Here is a 25,787-nt window from a genome sequence, read left to right on the forward strand (position 1 = left end):
CCAATAACCTGCAGGCCATTCACTACTTTAACTATTTCTTTTTTTCAAAATACTTAGCTAAATTAATTTTTTGCAAAGTACATTTTTATCACAAATGCATTAAACATGACAGTGACTTCCCGTCTCTAAATCAATGCAGGGTTGGATTATTCCTAACCGATTAGCCATCCTGTCGCATAGGTCAAAAGTGACATCAAACATGGCGCTGCTCATGAGAGGCATGTTGCGACAGTTTGATTCTTTTCTATTTATGACAGTTTCAGAAAAACTAAGGGTCGAGTCTCGAAGGTGTGTAAGGGCTCTAAGGAGAACACCAGTGAAAGTGCTTTACCCAGAAACCGATGCTGCAGGAAAGCTACAAGCAGTGCAATCAATAAAGGCTCCGGAAGTTAGTGCCGAAAATAAATCCTCTCCAATATCGAGGGGAGCAGAAAGACAGTCTGAGTATGAAACTAAGAAGCGATCGCATGGTCCAAGTGTTACAACATCCCACCGGGTTTATGAAATTCAAGGGGAGACGCCAGGACTAAGATACGAAAAAGCGAACCCCCTAGACAAGAAGCTGGGGTAAGTATCTTGGGGGTCTGAGGTTTGCTTTAAGGAAATCTGATCGCAAAAACTTAACAGAATAGCAAAGGTGGGATAAATTACTGCCGAGGGGTTCTTTTGACAAGATTATAGTTGCCTTCGTATTTTTTCACATCAGATTTTTAAGGGGTTGTAAAATTCTTGTGCTTATCCAAATTGTAAATAGTAGTATTTATAAATACATGGGAAATTAACGGTTGCATAATTGAAGTACAGGTCTGTCATTTCAAAATTACCGTATGTTAACTCAATTGAAAAAGTACCATGGTGGCGCAAAAAATAACTTGTTGTCAGGTGTATCCAGCATCCTGGTTTTACATCGCGCACATGGTTGTCATCCTTGCTGAGTCTGTCACGTTTGACGTAATTTAGGTCAGTGCAGTGATTTATATCATTTATTTCGATAATTGCTATCAAAATGGCCCCAAAAAAGCTAGAAAAGAAGCTAAGGAAGAGAAGGTAACGAAGCTAAAGAAAGCGATCACAATCGAAACGAAGAAGGAAATAGGAGAGTCGCGTTCGTGTGACCGATCTCGCTAATATGTACAGCAATCCACAATCTCGGCAATTTTACAAAGAAAAGATAACCACCTTCCATTTCATTCTCCTCCTCCTCCCTTCCTGCAAGCCAAAGATGTCAACTTAAATGGTGAGTACAGTATGAATTTGTAGGCTAGGCACTTTTCTTTTAACTTTTTGGTTAGTACATTAGAAAAATTATTGGTGTTTTTGGTAAATTATGCACATTATACAATCCTTTTTTATTATGAAAAGGTTAAGTAAGTTTTGCTGTGGGAGGTTCGGAACGCATTATGGGTATTTCCATTATTTCTTATGGAAAAAATAGTCTTGACTTACAACCAACTTGAGTTACAACCAGCCCTCGCGAACGAATTGAGTTCGTAAGACAAGAGTCCACTGTATACACACATACACACACACACACACACACACACACACACTAGGGGGCTCTGCCCCCTGCTCGCTTCGCTCACCAACCCCAAGGTGGGTGTCATGTGCTACCAACTTTGTGACTCTGCCGCTTGCGTATGATGAAGCGGATGTACAATTTAAACATTGTTATTTTCATGGGAATTGCTACATATGCATAATGGAACTAACTATTTTACATTACAGCGAGTAATTAACCATAGTAAAACGTAATAAATTGAAAGAAAATTATGTTTCATGTTGCGTTAGAGGTATTTGTTATGTTATACGTTTTCGTTCTATTTGGCTTTGAAATGAACACGCAAATACTTTCTTTTTAAACTTACACTTTTACTGTAAAAGTTCAGTAAAAACAATATTTGGAATTAACTTTTCGTCAATATCGCATTGAATTTTGATTCCATGTTTGGATTTACATCATGACAACACAACGTATAATTGCTTGTGAGTGAATATCGTTTCTTTCTCTCTAATAAATAAACCGACTTTTTCGAATATTTGTCCCTGTGATTTGTTAATTGTCATAGCAAAAGCTGTTCTCACGGGAAACTGTAAACGTTTTAATACGAATGGCATATCAAGATCTCCTTTGGAGTCTAATGTTATCCGCGGAAGATGTACTACATTACCTTACTTGTCGCCTGTTAAAATTGTTTGAACAATTTTGAATACAGCTAATCTTGTCCTATTGCATAGCCCATCACTCATACATAAATTATGCAATAACATTACGATACATCCTTCTTTCAACAGTAATTCAGCCTGTGGAAGACTGGACAGTGTTAACGGTTGTAGATATTCTATGGGATAATGTAAGTTGATGTTTTCATCTACCGCACTATCACCACCAACTGTTTCAGTATAGTCTATTGATACGCATTTAATCAATTTGCTGTGTAACCAATCGACAATTTTCACATTAATTTGTTTGACTTCATCGTCTCTCGGTGCTAGGACTGCCTGTGTACTCATTTCTTCTGTTGATAACACTTCGGGATGAAATTCTTCAATAAGATTTGGACATAATAAGTCGTCTTTTATTGAGAACTTAAAGTGAGGAAAACGTAAAAATTTATAAGAGCTGAGAGCGCAGGAACTGTGTCTGACAAAAGCATTCAAACGAATGAGAGGTGAGAGGTCTGTGGGCGTGGACCTTTAACCGTAAATGGTTGAGAGGAGGGCGGTACTTGAAAAATCTCTTGGCAATAGTCTTGTTTTGTCTCAAGATTTTCTTTTCTTTTATTTATATAACATATATAAAACTAGGTGCTTCAGTTATTTCATTGTGAGTCATGGTGACATAATAAATTATTGCATAAGTTTTGGGATAGTTTGAATTTGAGAAAGAGAGAGAGAGAGAGCTTGACTGTGAGCATGATGTTCTTATTGTGGAAAACTGTGTTAGCTTTATGTCAGATGAAATGGGAGCCATGTCTTCCAAAAAGTTCCACTTTGATTCATGAATCCACAAAACATTATCCCAAAGATTTTTCAGGGTAGTCGAGATGTTTTTTGGCAAATGTTAGATGAACCTTTATGTTCCTTTTGTTTATCAGTGGTTTTCCCCTTGCAGCTCTCCTATGGATACAATTTTTGCCCAACTTCTCATTGCTGGAAAGAGACTATTTAAGTGTTATGAATAAGCAAAAATAGAAGAACTCAAGAAGGGGCAAATACCTTTTCATGGCACTATATGGATAATTTCTCATTCTGTCCATATTTTGTGAATGTGCAGAATGTTGTTGTTATTGGTGTTCAAGCTAATAACATGTCTTAAGATATTTGAAGGTATTGATACACTATACCCTGTTGTCAAGGATTCTGTGTGATCTGCAGAAAAGATATTGCTGCATTCTCCCCAGACTGGCAGCTGTCTATATGCAAACTGTATTTACTTGTGCTGTGAAAAGTTGAAGAACTACCTAGATACTCTAGGTATTTTATTGTGAGTCATGGTGACATAATAAATTGTTGTATAAGTTTTGGAATAGTTTAAATTTCCGAGATATGCCCAGCTGTTGACATGTTATGCTACTAAAGGTCACAGTAAATTCAAATGTGCTGCAATCTCATTTTGCATGGAGTTGAGGATAAAAGTATGCATACCCCAAAATAATTGGGGAAAAAAAGTCCAAATTATAAAACCTGTCGTGTGCACATTTGTACACAATTTACCCTTTGTAAATCACAATCATCTTGTAAATGTGCATACATGAGCTTGCCCAAAACCCCACCCGACTGCCACCCTGAAACAACTGTACTGTATACAGATGATACTAATCAACCTCGCACATATGCAGTCCCAATGGTGCAGGACTTTTATGGCTGTTAGAGCAGCTCCCCACTTGATGCAGCCAGACACTGCCACCTGTATTTGAGGAGTCCTATAGTGCGCTTCACAACTTAGAATGCCAAGGGCACGCATGCCATTGTGGTGCCTCTCCTTTGTGCGCAGAGGGTAGGGGAAAGAAGGGGTATTTGCCAGCATCTGAGTGGGCACATGTAATGATATGATTGCTGTTACAATGAATAGTACAGGCCACATGAAAAACCAACAGGCCAGTCATCATGCACAGCATTATCAACAAGTCGTCTGCCAACTCTGTTTTGCCTCAAAATAAATGAATCATGTATTGACCCAGGCCATTGATCAACAATGTTTTTCAGTCTCATTTTGGTGTCACTGATGATTTTTACATAAATAGAAAGTAACTGTTTCTGGTTAAGAAAAACAGCATCATTCTTATTGAGTGCCATTTTTTTAATATGAATGCAGCCAATTGCCCCGTTAGGAAAATTGGACAATACTGCAAATTGCCTTTTTATATTGGCCTGTACATCCACGCCATTCAGAAACTGTAAATGGTTCCTCATTAATTGGTTTATGGCTTCCCGCACATTTGGCATGAGGGAGTTGCAGCTTGAATGAGAAGTTCCTGACCTGTCGGCCAGTTTCCTCTGGTAGGTGCCTGTTTGCAGAAAGCTGCCCAACTATTACCAGATTTTTGGGCAGTCTGCCTTTCTAATGCTAGGCCCAATTCAACACATAGTTCCAAGATAATGGCTCTTGGCAGCTTAAATCAGCTATCGGCCAGTCATCATCGGGAGCAAAAAAAACAATTTTGCAAGTCCAAAAAAGTTTGTTCCCTTTGTATATGACCATTTGCATAGTCTTCTAGCAGTGACAAACAAGCAATGTTGTGTCAGACTATTAGTGTATGCATAGGCCATGAGATTTATAACTTTTTAAGCACTGGTAGTGAATCATACTTGTGTTTTTACTTGATACAATTATTGACAACAAGTCATTGCATTGGTTTCTAATCCTGATAAGTGACAAAAGATGGCCTATGTAAGCTGAGGAAAACCAAACCTCAGTACAAATATGTAGCACTGGCCCTCTTAAAAGGGAACTAAAATAGAATCTGTATCTCATATTTGTCACATTTGACGTTTAATATGTTTGTCATATCAATGTACAATACATTATAATAATGGCTTGGTGATACAAATTATTATGTGTGCAAGTCAATATTTTGCTGGTTTGGCTGCATTTCCGTACTTGATCAAGGGGTGTCATCATTTCCTACTTTCTCCGTAATGTGTATGAATGGGTCAGAGTTGCCATAAATATACACACATTCACCCCTCAAGTTTGCTTATATAAATCCTGACTTTTGTGTTTAAAGTTGTATATGCACATGTCAGGCCTCTTTTTGTATGTATGCAAGTTTTATAAACCTGACCCCTGGTGTGTTGTCTTTTTATCTGAAACTGAGTAATATAAAATACTAGCAAAATACCCGCGCTTCGCAGCGGAGAAGTAGTGTGTTAAAGAGGTTATGAAAAAAAAAGGAAACATTTTAAAAATAACGTAACATGATTGTCAATGTAATTGTGTTGTCATTGTTATAAGTGTTGCTGTCTTTTATATATATATAGCAAAATACCCGCGCTTTGCAGCGGAGAAGTAGTGTGTTAAAGAGGTTATGTAACCATATATATACATAAACATATATACATATATATACATATCTACATATACACATATCTACATATACATATATATACATATACACATCCACATATACATATATACATATATATACATTATATATATATATATATATATATATATATATATATATATACATATATATATATATATATATATACATATATATATATATATACATATACATATGTATATATATATACATATACATATGTATATATATATACATATACATATGTATATATATATACATATACATATGTATATATATATACATATATATACATATACATATGTATATATATATATATATATATACATATACATATGTATATATATATATATATACATATACATATACATATGTATATATATATATATATACATATATATATACATATGTATATATATATATATATACATATACATATGTATATGTATATATATATATATATATATAGATATATATATATATATATATAGATATAAATATAGACATACATACATACATTCACACACATATATATAGAGCAAAATACCCGCGCTTCGCAGCGGCAAAGTACTGCTTTAAAATTTTATATAATAAACTGAGGGAAATTATACCAATAATTATTTGTTAAGGATCTCTTTGTATACCATGTTGTCAGTTCGCCCCTCCGGTTGTAATATGACCAAGTTGTGCGCTGAGCTTACTCTTGAGCATGCAACGTATACTTGGCCATGTGAAAAGCAAATCAAGAACAGCAAGACCGCGCCAGCTGCGGAGCTCAGCTCGAGCGAAATGAAGTGAATGAAATGAGGTGAATGGGAGGGGAGATGATCACGTGACTCCAACACCCGCCTTAACTCTCCATCCCTCCACAAACACAGTCTCTCGGATCCCAACTCTCCTTTATATAAAGAGATAAATAGCAAAATACCCGCGCTTCGCAGCGGAGAAGTAGTGTGTTAAAGAGGTTATGAAAAAGAAAAGGAAACATTTTAAAAATAACGTAACATGATTGTCAATGTAATTGTGTTGTCATTGTTATGAGTGTTGCTGTCTTTTATATATATATATAATATGCACACACACACACATAAACATATATATACATATACATATATATATACATATCTACATATACACATATCTACATATACATACGTATATACACATCCACATAAACATATATATACATATACAAATTTACATATATATATATATATATATATATATATATATATATATATATAGACATAGATATATACATACATACATTCACATATATATATACTGTATATATACATATCTACTTATTGGCTCCTGTATTTAGGATATGGCAGGTTGGATAATGGATGGATGGACATTTTTATGCATAGCCCTATTTGCCCGTTTTCGTTTTTTTTCTTTCTTCAGTAATATTTCAGCAAACCCGGAGCTTGTCAGTTCAAATCGTGTTACTGACACCACTGTGTGACCATGAGGAAGTCACTTCACCTGCCTGTGCTGCAAAAAACAAAAGTAATGTAACAAATTGTACCTCAGATGTTGTAAGTTGCTGGAATAAAGGCATAAGTCAAATAGATAAATATGTATTATACACATAGGAACTATTCATTTATTTTCAGTTAAGTCATCTGCAGCAAACTTTTATAAATGAGGGTTTCTCCTTTTTAGATAGTGCAAACTGTTTCTTCTTCATTGACGTTTTCTCTTGGAGAGCTTTTTTCATTTCATTGAAAAAGAAAGCAGCAGCTGCCAAAATATGTAGCTTTCTTATTAATTTTTCAACATTGTGTAAAATAAATGTATAAAGTAACATAAAAGGTTTAAATACTGGTTATTCTTTTACACTAAAATATTACTACAGAGATACAAAAAAAGTAAAATGGATATGTTCTTTTTCTTTAAGGAGATTAAATATTACTGAAGAAAGAAAAAAAAAATTAAACAGCCAAATGGGGCTATGCATATGAACTTAAAAGGTTTAAATAAAACAGAAATATATATTTTATTTTTACTTGGTTAACTTGTGGAGGGTGTATCCTGTAGCAAAGCCCTAACTTTTTTCGTGAAAGCCCGTTTCAGTCAATAAGTCTTATGTGTGTGTTTATGTATGTGTGTATATATATGTAGATATGTGTATATGTAGATATGTATATATATGTATATGTATATAAATGTTTATGTGTGTGTGTATATTATATATATAATATATATATATATATAAAAGACAGCAACACTTATAACAATGACAACACAATTACATTGACAATCATGTTACGTTATTTTTAAAATGTTTCCTTTTTTTTTCATAACCTCTTTAACACACTACTTCTCTGCTGCAAAGCGCGGGTATTTTGTTAGTATATATATATATATATATATATATATATATACACACATACATGCAGTTTCAATAACATAGAAATCAATATAAACATTAACATCATTATCATATGAGAATATGAAGTAATATATAAGAAGCACATTTCATATAAATATAAATTATTAAACAGTAAAATCTTCTTCTGTAATTTGCTACCGTGGCAATTTGTGTGTCTGTCCAGGATTTTAAATCACCTGTAGCTCGCAAACCGTTTCACCTATTGACTTGAAATCTGGTACACATATAGTACGTCACGTCTACTATCCGCTTTATGGGTGATGATTGTATTACTCTTTTAATCTTTATTTTATTTTATTGTAGAATCAACTCCTATCTGCGCACACCAGGGCGGCCGTGGGCGGATGCGTATGGTGTATTCACTCCATGTTATCGTGCATTGCGCTGTCACTGGTATTTTGATAAAGGAATTTGAACAACATATAAGAAGCGTATAAATTATTAAACAGTAAAACATTAACATTTAAGAAGTAAAGTTAGATTAAGTACTACTGCAGTGCCTTCGGGTATACCTCATTTTTTGTTTGCCCATTACATGCTTAAATGTATACATTTTTTGGTGTACCTACCCGAGAACACGCGACATATAACCGAGCGTGGGAGAAGCATGGATTTTAAACACGCGTTCAGTTCATCTGCTGGTCTCCCTCGTGGAATAACTGGTAATGTTTGACTAAAATCTACAGCGAGTAAAACGACATTACCTCCTATTTTTTTTTTTACGATCTCTGAGATGTTGCTTTTTTCGGTTCAAGGCTTCATAAGCTCTTTTATGTTGTATGGTGTACTTATCCCAAACCATCATCTTTGAATGTTGCAAGACTTTCGCCTTGTATGTAGATCGGGGTAATTACATTCATTGCATTCCTAGTCTGAATCACAATCTGATTGTATGGGTGGTTACCTGGCACTGTAGGGTTGCCACCCGTCCTTTAAAATACGGAATCGTGCCGCATTTGAGAATGAAATTGCGCGTCCCGTTTTGAATCAATACTGGACAGGATTTGTCCCGTATTTTTTTTATCATTTTTTTTAAAGCAGCGTCTCATGCAAATCATCCCACACGCATTTTATGAAGATGCCTCCTTTCCTACTTTTGATTGGGTAATACTTGATGTCATCGTTAGTTTGATTGGTCTTTTTAACTGTCCAGTGAGGAGGGCGTGTCTTTTAAGTAGAGTCTGCAAAGTGTTGGCACTGAGATGTGGCGTCAGCGCCAGAGTTGAAGCCCCTAACGTTGCGGTCAGCAAGTCGGCTAACATCCGCCATGTGCCGTCTTTCAGTTGCGAGAAGCAGATCATAGAATGGTTGAAACTGTTGCCCCTAACGTTGCGCCACGGCGTGTGGTTCGTTTATACCTCGTGTCTTCTCATTAAACTTTTATCTCGCGAATATGTTATTGCAATCCGCAGCGGGAGCGTTTCTATAAACTTAATTTAAACTTACGTTTTACACCGTGCTTTGTTTCCCTTATGAACATGCTTGTATGCTTCACTTGCTCCCTTCTCAATTGTTTAATTAATTTTTTGCTCTTCGCTGTTTGCGGCTCTTCCGTCATTTCCCCCTACTTCATTCTTTTATCTCGCGAATATGTTATTGCAATCCTTAACGGGAGCGTTTCATTAAACTGATTGAAAATAGTTTTGCATTTACCTTTTTAGTAAAAGGCGCGCTTTTAAGCCTGAGAAATCACCCCGTAAATGCACACGTTTAATTGCACATGTGTTAATATGTATGGTTACACAGTATTAAAAGACAGTGAACAACGTCAGTTACCTTTGTTCCCGCGTTTGATAAAAGGCGAGCTTTTAAGCCTGAGAAATCACCCCGTAAATGCACACGTTTAATTGCACATGTGTTAATATGTATGCTTACACAGTATTAAAAGACAGTCAAAAATTAACGTCATTTACCTTCTTTCCCACGTTTGACTCGTGCTGTAAATCTCTTCCTTGTTTTTAGTTCACGTGATTACGTAGGAGGCGTGATGACGCAATACGTGACTCCGCCTCCTCCATTACAGTGTATGGACAAAAAATATGTTCCAGTTATGACCATTACGCGTAGAATTTCGAAATGAAACCTGCCTAACTTTTGTAAGTAAGCTGTAAGGAATGAGCCTGCCAAATTTCAGCCTTCCACCTACACGGGAAGTTCGAGAATTAGTGATGAGTGAGTCAGTCAGTCAGTCAGTCAGTCAGTCAGTGAGTCAGTGAGGGCTTTGCCTTTTATTAATATGTATAGATTGTGGTTTTATTTACTGCAGGTTAACTCAGGTGTTTCAGGTTTTAAATAACGTACGGGAGAATGCACTTTTCAATTAATGTTACTGCTTCTATCCTAATGCTTTAACCAGGAAGGTGATAACTATTGCAAAATCCAGAAAGTTTCGAGATCAGCATGGCAAGATCTTGTTGGAGGGTCGAAGATTGATCATTGATGCCCTGTCCTCAGGAGCTGTGTTGAACACCCTTTTCTTCAGTACAGTAGATCAACTAAAGGAATTCCCACAAGAGAAACTGAAGCGGGCAAACTTGATTAAAGTCAAGTTTGAAGACATTCAAACTTGGTCTGATTTGGTGACACCACAAGGATTTATGGGTGAGTAGAAAGAAATTTCTAAAACATATAAAAGAGTACTATATGAAGTGTTCAGCTTCATATTATGTCTCATTTACTGTATCCTAGTATTTTTCATTGCAATATTGTTTAAGGAATGGCTAGATGTCCAGGGTAATAATTAAGCAAATTAATTCAGCCATATTAGATTTAACTAGGTTCATGTTTCTCAGTTGGCACTAAAATATCCTTCATTTTTTAACGTTAGTATTATTTGGTGGATTTTTCATTGTTGTTCTCCACAACTCTGAAATTAATTCATGGATGGATGGATGGATACATTTTAGCTGTGGTTTAGCCATGTTGATGTCAGTGTGCTTCATCCAGGAAACCTACATTTGTTTTAAATGTGGTATGGTACAATTTTTTTTCAACAGCAGCATCAAGATGAAGCATCATTGTCTTTAGGCCCTTAAATCATTAAAGACGTTTTCAAATCTAGTTCCTTTGGGGTGTTTTGTTCAAGCTCTGGAGTGATTTTTCTCAGTAGTCAGGTTTGTTTAAATAGAAGTGAACATGCCAATTGTGCTGTGTAGTGTGGACCAAAGAATCAAGGCTGAGAATCTTTAGAAAAAGTGGTCTTGGCACTGTACCAAGCGAATCCTGAAGCAGTTAATGGCAGTTTTGAATGTAACTTGGCAAAGGACCAACTGATCTAACTACAGGGAATACTGTGCATTGCAGGAAACACTTCTGCCGGTAATTAGACATAAAATACATATACTGTACATAGATGTTTGTATAGAACATCTTGCACAAGTACCATTCAATCAGATTAATCTTTCTTTTTTATCATCATTAGATTAACCCTAGTATCTACATCAGCTTCAGAGCTTCTTCTACTCTCTCATGATCAGATAACAGTTGACCACATAAGAGAAAAGGTTTAAATTCACTTGTGATTGTGTAGATCAAAGCACATACAAAGTTCGTAACAAACTAATGCCCTGTGCAACCAACGAATAAACACCCCAGTCTACACCGCAAGAGTGACACATTTGAGTGGGAGTCCTCACGATGTCATTGTGCTTCAGGTTTGATGTGGACACTGGAGACATATTCACTTTGATACTATGCATTAAATGTTAATCAAACATTCCAAAGTGATTTCTGGATAAGAATCCCAATGCAGACACAGTCAGTGTCAAATTTATACTTAATCCTTTGTGTCTCCATGGGTTTTTCTTTCCAAGGTTCTGGACAGGAACTGCAGGTTAGTTTGATTGGCTACTCTAAGATTTAATTGAAGTGGGCTTTAGAGCATAATCTTCTTATATAATAGGCTACTGTGGCTGTCCATTTGTATGTCCAGGATTTTAAATCACCTGTAGCTTGCAAACCGTTTGACCTATTGACCTGAAATTGGTACACATATACTATGTGATGTCTGCTATCCGCTTTCTGAGTGATGATTGACCTCCAAGGTTATTACCCTTTTTATTTTTATTTTATTTTATTGTAGAATCAACTTTCGGCAGAGGCCAGCATGGCGGCCGTTCAGTGCATGCGTATGGGCGCCTTTCTCATTCCTACCACCTTCACCATCACTTCCCCTACCTCTTCATATCTTAAATCATTCTTAAGGCAGATTGAAGACTTAAGTGCCAGCTTAGGTGAAAAATTAAAGAAACCACACTAACTAATTTCAACACAAAAACTGACTTAATCAGTTTTAACGCAAAAATTTGCTGACGGAAGAAGAGAAGAAGCGGGCCACTAGGGTGAAGAAAAGAAGAGCTGCTCAGGAAGCAACAAGTGCATCAACCTCTGAGGAAACAAATGCTAAACGTACAGAGAAAAAGTATGAAAACTATGAATGATCAAGTCAAGTGTATTCATGCAGTGCGCAGAACAGCTAGGAAGTGGAGTAGTAACAATATTCAAACTTATGTGTGAATGCTTCTAAATTGTAAAAAATACGATTGTAAAGTGCACTCATTGGAATTTTGCTCGATTCTGATCACCAGCTAAGTGATAGGTCTACCACTTGGTACTGGCCACTGTATTCTGAGAAAGATAGAACAGGGCTGTCAGGAGTTAAAATGATTGAAAATGTATTTCCTTCATACCTGTTTGGAATACCTAGGAAATTAAAAAAAACAAAGTGAAAGATTAATACAAGGTGTTTTTTAAAATATAAAATACAAGGAATAAAAAATGTAAAATCAAAGTTGGTAATCCAAAGGGATGAAAAGAGCTGTCTGATACAATATATCTTTGTTATTTGCATAAGTGCATAGTCTTTTGTTGGAGAACTGAATGGCAAGTCCATGTTCTGAAGTAGTAAAATACCTAGCATTAATTATTCAACCAGTTTTAATCAGTTCAGAGTCATAGAAGCCATATATTAACCAGCCTTGGAAGGTTACCGGTTCATCACATACCACATATGCTACATACCAACACTTAATGATGCAGAGCCATCTTTTTAGATATGCTGGGATTTATTAATCAATTTTACTAATTTAATTGGTTTAGTTTTAGTGGCCAGTTAACTAAAAGCAGGATGGTTTTGAGTATGTGGATGGTTGTCAGTTCTACATTTCCCATTTAACAAAAATATGAAGTATTTTTCCTTCTCTTTTCAGCAATATTTTCAAAACCAGACCACTCAAAGATGACCTACCCATCAATGGAGCTGAAGCATGCTTTACCTATGTCACTAATTTGTGATAACATCCGAGACCCAGGGAACCTGGGCACCATCTTAAGATCTGCAGCTGGGGCTGGCTGCAGTAAGGTGCTTCTCACAAAGGGTGCGTATGCCATTCAAAATGTGGTCTTACAACATGACTAAAAAAACGTTATAAACATTTTGTACTGGAGTTCAAATTGGTGACCTCCTAATATCAGACACATTTTAGATTAGTTTCTCTCTTTGCTGATATTTGAGTTTCTGAGTTTGGATGTTTATCTAAGGGTCTCTAGGAAAATCTTTCTTTTGCCCATAATAAGAGGGACATTTAAAAGTCTTTGTCATAGGGAGTATGGTGGCTTTAAATGTTTTTGGATTGTGATGTTTAAAAATTAATAAATCAGATCATTAAAAGCTTTCAGGATAAAAATGTATACCTTAAAATTACAATAAACAAACCATAAGTGGATTTTTTTAGATGACATTTCAGTCTCTGACATTTCTTCAAACTAAGCAAATGCCATTTAATATAATTCAACTCTCATATTGCTACTTAATCTATGAAACATCATACTGCGCTATTATTAGCACTGACAGTATATATTCACAAGTTTATGTCTTACTGCATTCTGAATATTAAATTAGATTTTTACGACTACTTTAATTGTGATGTTTTAGTCCTAAAATTCCCTTACTGTATAAGGCACTCAAGCCTTTTATTGAGGGTCCGCCTTTTCAGTGATAACTGGGGCATAGGTTAGTCCATCAACACTTACAAAAATGAGATTATGGTCATACTCGTTTCTGGCCAGGTCAAGAAAGGGTATCTGAAAATCTGTAGGGTAACAGGTGGTGAGAGCAGCACCTATGCCACCAGTTGTTCTTTCCCTAGAAATTCATCCTTTTAGTTGCCTAACTAATTAAGTAGGCTGATTTGACGTGAGTGTTAAGTTTATCCATATTACTAACCGAGAATGCTAAACCGGATGGACGCAGGGACATCCAGCCATGGGCCGTAGCCGCAAAAAGACGTAATGCGCAGGCGCAAAAAGAGTCCGCGAGAGGCCGTAGCCGCAAAAAGACGTACTGCGCAGGTGGAAAAAGAGTCCGCGAGAGGCGGATGAGGAGCAGCGAGAGGCGGACAAGACCACATAAAAAAGGAGTGAGCACAGAAAAGAGTCAAAGAAATGAGTCGCAACGAGCACCGAAAAAAGGAAAAGGCACATAAAAAAGTAGTCAAACGCAGGCTCAGCACGAAACACATTGCACACGAAACTAGCCCACCCCAAAAAAAGAAGAGGCTCGCGCACAACAGGAAGGCACCCCCCCCCCCCCCTACAGGCACCGGACGGGACACACACCAAGAGGGGGATTCAACAAACCCATGGAATACAAAAAAAAAGAACACAAAACCACCCCACAGACCCTACAAGCAAGGGACGGGACACACACAAAGAGGGGGATTGAACAAGACACAGGAACACAAAAAGAAAGAAGACGCTCGCGCAACAACAATCCTAACCCCCCCCCCCCTACACATCCATAAGAGGTGACACCCAAAGCCACATATTCTAAAGTGAACGTCAACACCTTCACACTAGGCAGCATAGGTGTCAGCATAGGTGGATCTCCTTACAATAAAGCACTATTAACCGTTCAACTGCAGAAAAGGAAAGATATTAACAGTGAGTGCGATCCTCCTTATTACTCATCCATATTTCGCAAGCTGAGAAAGAAACAAGTCATGAATACACGGTCACGGGTACAAAACGATTCGGAAAGGATAACGGGAACTAACACACGAACACGAAAGAAACAACAAAATAGACGGCGGAGCATAAAACGGGCTTCTGAAACTCCGGGATAAAAAATGTCTCGGATCAAAAAACGAAAAGCATAAGTGACACCGTTACAGAGACGTGCCCAAATGGACAGACACAATGAACGTAGACGCATACAGCGCGCGGCTCAAAGTGCTGCATCGAAACAAGCACAAGTTCAAACCGAAAGAGCTCGCGACTCAGACATACAAAAAAGGGAGCGAAGAGACAGAATAAATGAACGCAGACGTCTACAATGCGCAAATGAACTGACAGAAAAAAAGAAAGCAAGACTCAAAAAACAGAAAGATCAAATGACCGACATACAAAAACGGAAAAGGCTCGATACAAACAATGCACGACGTAGACTGAAACGGACTTTGCGCAGAGCGGAGGCAAATAAATTAAAAGAAAAAAAATAGCGCGTCACAAATAATGGACATGCAACAACGCGGCACTCAAACGCCAAAAGCAAAACATGCACGTCGCGGACATCAACGCCAGACACATGTTAAACGCTTAAGCCAAATGGCTGAAAACGCCTTCAATAATGAATCCACTATTGAGGAAAATTCATTGGGATTAATGAATGTCATTTGCAATCATTGTCATTCACTTAACTTCCCAGAAGAAACAACTGGCAATACAAATTATGAATTTACACGTTGTTGTCAAAAGGGTCAGATTAGACTGCCTCCTTTACATTCATATCCTGAATATCTAAAGAAGCTTCTAACTAACGATGTGCCTGAAAGTAAAAACTTTATGAACTGCATTAGATCCTACAATAGTTCATTTGCTTTTGCATCTACCGGAGTACATATCAGACCACCAAAAGGCAATGGCCCATACTGCTTTCGCATATCTGGACAAATATTGCATCGCATTGGAACAGTGCACCCTGAAACAAATCAACAACGCAAATATGCACAAATCTACATCCTAGATCCAGATGAGGCAATCTATCAACGAATGAACCTTCATGAAAACAAACAATGCACAGAGCTTATAACTATTAACCCAGCGGGATTACCACAACACAACCTTACCCTTAAAAACGGAACAATAGTCATGCTATTAAGAAACCTTAACACTAAACAGGGTTTATGCAATGGCACAAGATTAGTCATCAACACCATGACACGCAATGTTATTCAAGCAACAGTTCTTACAGGATTACATGCTAACAATACTGTTCTCATTCCTAGAATTGACCTTACGAGTTCTGACCTAGAATTACCTTTTACATTGAAACGCAGACAGTTCCCCATTAAACCTGCATTTGCCATGACCATCAATAAATCACAAGGACAAACCATGGACAAGGTTGGCATCTACCTCTCTGAAACCGTTTTTGGACATGGACAACTTTATGTTGCCTTCTCACGCGTTCGACGTTCATCTGACGTTAAAGTTAAAATTATAAATGATCCGTGCCAAGGAAGACTCATTCAAGGACAAGACACCATCTTTACTACTAATGTTGTATACAAAGAAATATTCCAATAAAACATTAATATATGACAAACACTCTATTTTTTATTTATAAAAGCAGCATCCAAACCTGCACACTATTCTATATCTAATTCACACATCTCACTCTTTGTCATGCCCCAACGCCAGGGGTTGGCGAGCGAAGCGAGCAGGGGGCGGAGCCCCCTAGTAGTCACAGATTTCAGCTTTGAATTTCCAAAGAGTTATGTCTACATATATTTGATTAGTTAAACATTCTTCTTGTCTAAAGCTCTACTGACTGACTGCTACTTTTTGTAGTTTATCTTGTGTAATTGCTCACACTAATGCACCTGGCATACAGTTGTAATGGTACAATGATGACTAGCTTCCAGTCTTTAGGAAATAATGTTTATGTGATTTTAATTCAATTTTAGGTTTTATATCAGGGCTTGAAATTCAGCATGGGATCATGGGTATCCTGCACATTGGGATTTTTAATGCATGCATTTCCTGCACATATTTATTTGGAAAGCAATCTGTTTTGCTTGTTGCAAGAATAGTCAATTACTTTGTAATTGTTCCTTATTTATTTGTTTAGGAATTTTGTTCATTGTTTATTGTATGTTTTTTAAGATCACATTCACAGGTTGCCACCTACCTGTTGCAGTTGCTCCCGCCCAGAGTGTGCAGCTGTGGGATTTGTTAATTTGATTGGCTGTTCAGTGAAGTGTAGAAGTGGAAGACATGGGCAGCACGCAATGCCCTTTGTTTAAACTGCACTTTAGAAGAAACTCAACCAAACATTGTTAAAATGATGGCTAAAAACAGGCTGAAGTATATTTTTGCACACATCAAAATTCAGTAAATTGACTTTGTTTAGCAAATTCGTATTCAGTTACATTTCTTTTTATTTGATGAACTCACCACTACCAATGTGTGTCATCTTTGTAGCTAAACATAAAGACATTCGTAATCATCATATCTTTAAAAATGTCTGTGCTGGACTGACTGCTTGCTCTTAAATCTAACCTGAGAGGTAAAATTAGCGACACACAAAAGATAAACAATGCTCAAGGAAAACCTTTTAGAAATTCAGATATTTAAATTTAAATCCTAATCCTAACTCACCTCTTTTAAGTCAGTGGATAACTGATGTTATTTATATATTATCTAAAATTGGAAAAACTCAAATTCTCACTTATAGGATCTGTACAAAACTTTTTCAAAGCCTGGCAGGATCTGATAAATAACATTTTAGAATAAGAACTTAAATTGAGGAAGTGGATTCTCTCCCCTCTTTTTCTATTCTATCGATCTATCTTTATTTATTTATTTATTTATTTTTACTATTATTAAAGTGCTACTCTGCTGACCTAGGTCTATTTTTCATGGGTGGGGGTCGATTTGTTTCAAACCAGTTTTGTTAAACTGGACTTGCATGTATGGAATGTTTTTTGATTTTAATAAAATAAAATATAAAAAAAAAGAAATTCAGAAATATACCCATGACTAAGGCTGCCATTTCTCTAAATCTAAAAAAATGGACATTTCAGTATAAAAATGAGGACTTCTTAGGTTGCTTTTACCTATGATACCATAATTCACCCTTATTTTCTCTTAAAATCTGCCAAGGTATGCTTTTGGCAACATTTTATGGTAACCTTTAAGTAAATAGGTTCACTGGCAAACTAATAATACTTCTTCAACCCAAGTACTGCCATTCACAGTAGCAGAGACCGAGAGCCTATGCTGCCAGTACTGGGCAAAGTGCTGGAAAAGGCCCTTGACAAGTACCAGTCCTTCACAGTGTCCACTCCTGCGCACATCCACACTCAAATTGGGACAGTTTAATCAAACCGTCAAGGCTTTAGAAATGTGGGAGGAAAACTGGAGTACCCAGATAAAAAAACAGAAGGCACAGGCAGAACATGCAAACTCCACACAGACAATGGGGTGATGGATTTGAACGGAGTATTCAGGATCTGTAAAATGGCAGTGCTAATCAGTTTGCTTGAATGTGCCACCTAAGGTGAGAATATGTTAAATATGCAGCATGTTGTACTTTAATTAAATATGTCATATTTCTGAATTTACCAACATTCAAGTGCACTGCCTTATGCTGACTTTTCATCTGTGTTAAAGCTGCAAAAAGGTATACTCAAAAAGGAAAAACAGCATAGAATGGATGAAATTAGTACTTCATTTTTTTCAGTTTATTTTATTTTACATTCTCTAGATTTTTTTTAATTACTCTATTGTTGCAGTGTTACTTTGGCAAGTCTGATGGCCTGTCTAAACATGAGTGGAAATCTCTACATACAAAATGAAACAATTATCTGAAAGTCTAGCTGATAACTTTATCTACTCAAATTTACACACTTAGCAGAGGATTTTTCACATTATTGTCCTGGATTAATTGAAATCCTATGGCTGTAAACTAACTGTTGGTGAAAGGGACGACTGACAGAGGCAGATGTGACTTGTGCAAAGTTACAGACTGGCTGTGGTTTGTTAATGTGTGGATCATGGTTTTGAAATGGACAACTCATTTTAACTTCTTTTGGACTGTGTATATAAATGGCTGACTCAACAGAGTTCCACATCTGTGTGTGGAGAAATTACAAGGTGCCTTTAGGCCACCTTTCAGGCATTAACAATTTAGAGTGAGTGGTGGCAGTATTGGGTGAGTTTCCATGTCATAAGTTAGCTATTTTTTGCAAGAAGAATAGTATTTGAATACAATACAATTTATTTTTTGTATAGCAGAAAATCACACAAGAAGTGCTGCAATGGGCTTTAACAGGCCCTACCTTTTGACAGCTCCCCAGCCTTGACTTTCTAAGAAGACAAGGAAAAACTCCCAAAAAAAACCCTATTAGGGAAAAATACAATAAGATATGTAAACATTTTTGTAACCGGTGGTCTTTATTAACTAGTGGGCTGTTTCAGCAGAATGATGATCCATGTAATTAAACTAGAAAAGTCTTGGAATGGTTCCAGAGGCATTATAGTGAACTAATCATAATATAGTAACTCGAGTAAGATGAAAGCACTAGCTTTTTATACTACAAACACACAATCCGTACATCCATGACAGCTATGGGGTACATTGAAGATGACATGGACTATCTTCCCTGTGCCATACTTTTTACACCTTGTTGAGTTTATACTTCACAAAATCAGTTGGTTCTAAGCGTTAAAGGGCGATCAATTTATTATTTAGGTGGAAGTACCTGACTAATTGTCCACTAAGTATATATTTATACATTTGTTTAAGTATTTCTAGATAAATTGTGTTCATTCATGTGGGATTTACTGTAGGCTTTGTTTTTTTCAGCGCATCAATCTTTATAATTTACAGCCTGCATACAGCATTTTTTTAAATATCTGAATATTCATTGTCCCTATTGGCATAGTAATTACCTCTTTACTGAAAACAACAAAGATAAATTAAGTAGTTAATTTCAGTATGATCTAAATACATTTCATTTGTTTGCTCTTTAAGGGTTACAGCAGTGCATAATAGGACTGACTTTTGTATTACTTACAGTGATGAGCAAATTGTCTGGTTCTTCTTAAAGTTGATAAAGTATAACACTGGTATATGACTAATGTACAGTGCATCTGGAAAGTATTCACAGCGCATCACTTTTTCCATATTTTGTTATGTTACAGCCTTATTCCAAAATGGATTAAATTCATTTTTTTCCTCAGAATTCTACACACAACACCCCATAATGACAACGTGAAAAAAGTTTACTTGAGGTTTTTGCAAATTTATTAAAAATAAAAAAAATTGAGAATATATACATAAGTATTCACAGCCTTTGCCGTGAAGCTTGAAATTGAGCTCAGGTGCATCCTGTTTCCCCTGATCATCCTTGAGATGTTTCTGCAGCTTAATTGGAGTCCACCTGTGGTAAATTCAGTTGACTGGACATGATTTGGAAAGGCACACCAAGGTCCCACAGTTGACAGTTCATGTCAGAGCACAAACCAAGCATGAAGTCAAAGGAATTGTCTGTAGGCCTCCGAGACAGGATTGTCTCGAGACACATATCTGGGGAAGGTTACAGAAAAATTTCTGCTGCTTTGAAGGTCCCAATGAGCACAGTGGCCTCCATCATCCGTAAGTGGAAGAAGTTCAAAACTACCAGGACTCTTCCTAGAGCTGGCCGGCCATCTAAACTGAGCAATCGGGGGAGAAGGGCCTTAGTCAGGGAGGTGACCAAGAACCCGATTGTCATTCTGTCAGAGCTCCAGAGGTCCTCTGTGGAGAGAGGAGAACCTTCCAGAAGGACGACCATCTCTGCAGCAATCCACCAATCAGGCCTGTATGGTAGAGTGGCCAGACGGAAGCCACTCCTTAGTAAAAGGCACATGGCAGCCCACCTGGGGTTTGCCAAAAGGCACCTGAAGGACTCTCAGACCATGAGAAAGAAAATTCTCTGGTCTGATGAGACAAAGATTGAACTCTTTGGTGTGAATGCCAGGCGTCACGTTTGGAGGAAACCTGGCACCATCCTTACAGTGAAGCATGGTGGTGGCAGCATCATGCTGTGGGGATGTTTTTCAGCGGCAGGAACTGGGAGACTAGTCAGGATAAAGGGAAAAATGACTGCAGCAATGTACAGAGACATCCTGGATGAAAACCTGCTCCAGAGCTCTCTTGACCTCAGACTGGGGCGACGGTTCATCTTTCAGCAGGACAACGACCCTAAGCACACAGCCAAGATATCAAAGGAGTGGCTTCAGGACAACTCTGTGAATGTCCTTGAGTGGCCCAGCCAGAGCCCAGACTTGAATCCGCTTGAACATCTCTGGAGAGATCTTAAAATGGCTGTGCACTGACGCTTCCCATCCAACCTGATGGAGCTTGAGAGGTGCTGCAAAGAGGAATGGGCGAAACTGGCCAAGGATAGGTGTGCCAAGCATGTGGCATCATATTCAAAAAGACTTGAGGCTGTAATTGCTGCCAAAGGTGCATCAACAAAGTATTGAGCAAAGGCTGTGAATACTAATGTACATGTGATTTCTCAGTTTTTTTTATTTTTAATAAATTTGCAAAAACTTCAAGTAAACTTTTTTCCACGTTGTCATTATGGGGTGTTGTGTGCAGAAGGAAAAAAATGAATTTAATCCATTTTGGAATAAGGCTGTAACATAACAAAATGTGGAAAAAGTGATGTGCTGTGAATACTTTCTGGATGCACTGTATATACTGTAAGAAAGGTGCTATATTGCACCTGCCCCAACACAGATTCACATGGATGCACGTATAAAAATTAAACAAATGTTTATTTTTCTCCACCTGTCTTCCCCGTGAACCCCACAGGCACAACACATTCCCAAACAAGCACAATTCACCAACCAAAACATTTCTCTCTCCTACCCAGGCAACCTTGTCCTCCTCCACCCAACTCTGGCTGCTAGTGGTGTTTGCTGGCTCCTTTTATTGTGTACCCAAAAGTGCTCCAGGTGCTTGATTGCTGACATCCAGCTGCACTTCCGGGTGTGGCGAAACCAGTTTCCCAAAAAGGGCCAGCAGCTCCTGCTGCATCACCCCCTGGCGACGCCTGCGGAACCCAACAGGTCTGCACAGATCTCCAACCCCCATGAATCCCTGGGGGAGTCTGAGGCACCGCTGCAACCCAGGGAGACTACCATCTAGCGTCCAGGGGGAGATACTGGGTTTCCCATCCTTGTTCCCCGGTACATATGTTGCAGGGTCGTCCCAGCCAGGCATGGGCCCCGGCCATCCGTCACAATACCTTGAGGTTAATTTCATGGAAACAATCTGAGTAAAGTTAGTTTGCAGTGGGACTTCTGCAAGTAGTACTTGAGAAGTTGGCAAGCTTGGCACTTTGCACTTGGCAGTACGACTTACACTGATTGCAAAACTCTGTTAAATGAGCACTTAATGCTGCTTTGTTTGGCAAGTGCATTAACTTTCAGAACACTCTCTATTATCAGCTTCCTACTTTTAAACTGCGTTTGATTGCCGTTGATTAACTTTTTATGTCTTTGGCTTTAATGTACGTGTTTGGTGTTTTAGGAAGCATTGCATAAATCAGATTGTTCTGTTATGTTGAAAAGTGTCCAAATTCTGAAAACATTTTCTACTTGAAAACACTTGGTGATTGAGGCTAAACTCATAGCAAGACAGGAAAAAGTTTGTGTTAGATGAAATTAATAAACTGCAATCTGAATATTTTTCTTTCTTTTTTTTAGCATTCTCTATATGGCTATTTTTCAAGTATGAAGTTTGACATAGAGATATGCAGTTTAATTTCACATGAAGCGTTGTTATTTGGGAAAATTAATTATATAAAAAATACATTACATTTTTGCACACCCCATTTTCCTTTAAATTACAACAACAAGAACATTTATTTATATAACACATTTTTGTACAAATTATGTAGCCCAAAGTGCTTTACAAGATGAAGAAAGAAAAATTATAAAAATAAGATTAGGCAATACTAAGTAACAAAGAATAAAGTAAGGTCCGATGGCCAGGACAACAGGGAAAAAAAAAAAAAAAACTCCAGAGGGCTGGAGAAAAAAAATCAAAATCTGCAGGGGTTCTGAGGCCACGAGACCACCCAGCCTTCACTGGGCATTCTACCTAACATAAGGTAGAAGACAATTATTTTCAAGTTTAAATGGACACATAATTATCCAAAATATTTGTTCTGCTAAATCAGTTTATCAAGTGTGCAGTGCAGTCATTTACTGACGAATATCAACTCTGTCTTTGGTATCTCCGTCTTTCGAACTATTATCGCTGACAATTCGTCACATGTTGGTTTATTATATATGCGAGCGTGATCTTTCGGATTCATATAGAAATCCAAGGAAACTTCTTTGTCCATGTTTTTCAGATACATTTCGTGTAAAGTGTGATACTTTTGGACGTGTGGATTTGTATCCATTATTGGCTGTAGAATTTCTAATACGTCTAATCATTTAACTTGTTCGATTCTATATTGCATTGCTTCTCTGTGATCATAAATATAAACCTGACCAAATTGTGGTTTCTTTGAAATGAAACTTGTAGTAGCTCTGTCATATCACATATGTCTATATATTCAATCTCTTTTTGCTGTTCCGTTATTTCACCAAGTAATAATTTCCGTTTGTTAGCGCTAATGCGATTTTTACTATCCATTTTTTGAGACTTTCAAATTTTAGTACTTTCTCTGCATGTGTATCGCACCAACGTTTTTGAACCTCTTTACGACATTCTACTTTGTTTTCTTCTCTTTTTCTTTTCTTCTTCTACTGTTTGTCTTTTATTTCCACCCCCGCTTGGACCTGTTAGTTTTTCAATTCATCTCTTGGCACAAAGTCTTGTCTCTCAGGACGTGAAATTATCTCTCTGAACATGTCTCGTCTCTCTGAAAACGTCTCGTCACATCCCAAGATTTTTTTTTATATAATAGAGAGAGATCTTTTTTTTCACCATTAGTTTCATATGGGATTCCTTCTATTAAATCATTTAGTATCACTATAAAAACAAGGTCAGCTTCAGCAATGGAGTTTGCACAAAATTACAAAAATCATTTCATTGTAACAGAAACAAATTTGATTCATATTTTGAAGAATTTAGCCCTCTTCTGTTATTTGTAACCAAAGACTGGCATATAACAGGATATAATGTAGGTTTTCATTATGCTTCTTTTTTGATGTATTGACTTATTTATTTTTCTTTTCTAGGATGTGTGGATGTTTGGGAGCCTAAAGTGTTGAGGGCTGCCATGGGTGCTCATTTCCGAATTCCTGTAATTTCAAACCTGGCATGGGAAGAGATTCCAAACTACCTTCCAAGCACAATAGCTGTCCATGTCGCTGACAGTTGTAGCCGTCCACCTGAATCTCGACCTCAGCCCAGAAAAGCCACACTGAATAAACAAAAAATGCATTACGAAGAAGATGAAGATGAAGATTCAGATTCAGATTCAGACATGGGTAGGTTTACCTTACCAGATGTGGAATCACAGTTATATCATAAGAACTGGGCCAGTGGCGAGTTTGCTGTTGTGATTGGTGGCGAGACTCATGGACTTAGCCTGGAAGCTCTCCAGTTGTCAGAAACGACCAGAGGAAGGCGGCTTATTATTCCAATGGTTCCAGGAATGGACAGTTTAAATTCAGCTGTGGCAGCTAGTATCTTGATATTTGAAGGGAAAAGACAGCACAATCTGAAGGCAAAACAAGAACAACTAAAGTCTCATTGCCAGCTGCCATAGACTTAACTGGTTGTTTAATCTTTTTTTTGGAATTCTTTTGTTTCACCTTTTGTACGTGTCACTGCTTCTTTACATCTCTTGGACTTCCTGAGGGTTGACTACTTGCCTGTTATAGGCACTGTCATAAAACATAATGATACTTAACAAGGATGTAGTGGTCCAATTTTTCTAAAAACTGAGTGAAGGAGTAACTTTAAATTACAGCTTATTGTCTTACTGCACATTGCTCAGATGGATGCAGTCTTAAATCCTCCAAGTCAAAAAATAGAAAATATCCAGAAAAGGGCAAATGCAATTGCAGATCTTCAAAAAATGTTAGATATAATTATTATTTGGATTGATGCTCACCTTAAATGCTTTGCCAGTAATGCTCAGTTGTCAACACACACTACATCAGAAATCTTAGCACTGTGAAACATATAAATGAGCCAGGAGTTATTCTTTAATTGCAGCCAAGCGATACTTGCTTCAAGTGGCTACTTAGTAAATAAGAAAATTAACCGGGATCTGCTCTTTATGAAGAACAGTGGCAAGACAAGTTGTGAGTACTGTAAATAAACTGAACTAGACATTAGTGTATGGAAAAAGAGGAAATTAAGGATAATAGGATTGTTGAGCTAAAATACTAGTTGTACCTATCGTACTGCATACCATCCTAAAAAACCACTGTGCCCAGCTGAAACAGTATGTTGGCGAGGCTTCTAGTGCCTTTACAGCTTGCCAATCAAAAAACAATTCACCCCTTTCAGGAGAGTGCAGGCAAAGGGCTCAGATTTGTGATACATAGTTGTGTTAGTTTAATGATAAGGCTTTTGTTTTTAGCTTGGACAGTGCTGAACTCTTTTAAACTTAGTAGTAGTAATTAATTTCATTTGACTAAATAAATGACACTTTTGATGCTCTTCTTTATTTAGGATGAAATGTAAAATATAAAAGTAAAGGCAATTTGAAAATTATGTGGTAACCAGAATGAATCAAAGCTGATGCAATACAACATGCTCAAGATGGGTTATGGGCAGTCCAAACACACACAGTGCAGTGCTCTGCCTTTAGTTTCTACTT

General features: G+C 37.2%; 1 protein-coding gene across 1 annotated transcript; it reads left to right on the top strand.

Annotated features, from left to right (window-relative positions):
* The first annotated feature begins 4 nt into the window (after nucleotides 1–4).
* mrm3a (mitochondrial rRNA methyltransferase 3a) lies at nucleotides 5–25,434 on the top strand. The gene is made up of 4 exons (XM_028806624.2): nucleotides 5–567; nucleotides 10,301–10,545; nucleotides 13,152–13,319; nucleotides 24,193–25,434. Exons 1-4 carry the CDS (start codon nucleotides 134–136, stop codon nucleotides 24,723–24,725), a joined length of 1,380 nt encoding a protein of 459 aa, XP_028662457.1. The 5' UTR covers nucleotides 5–133; the 3' UTR covers nucleotides 24,726–25,434.
* The last annotated feature ends 353 nt before the right edge of the window (nucleotides 25,435–25,787 follow it).

The sequence above is a fragment of the Erpetoichthys calabaricus genome, chromosome 8 (genome assembly GCF_900747795.2).
Source record: "Erpetoichthys calabaricus chromosome 8, fErpCal1.3, whole genome shotgun sequence".
Lineage (NCBI taxonomy): Eukaryota > Metazoa > Chordata > Cladistia > Polypteriformes > Polypteridae > Erpetoichthys > Erpetoichthys calabaricus.

Bases quoted from the DNA above. Each gene is read 5' to 3' on its own strand.
- mrm3a (XM_028806624.2), top strand. From the start codon at position 134: ATGCAGGGTTGGATTATTCCTAACCGATTAGCCATCCTGTCGCATAGG. The intron at 568-10,300 runs GTAAGTATCTTG...TGCTTTAACCAG, and splicing joins CCCCTAGACAAGAAGCTGGG to GAAGGTGATAACTATTGCAA. The intron at 13,320-24,192 runs GTGCGTATGCCA...TTTCTTTTCTAG, and splicing joins TAAGGTGCTTCTCACAAAGG to GATGTGTGGATGTTTGGGAG.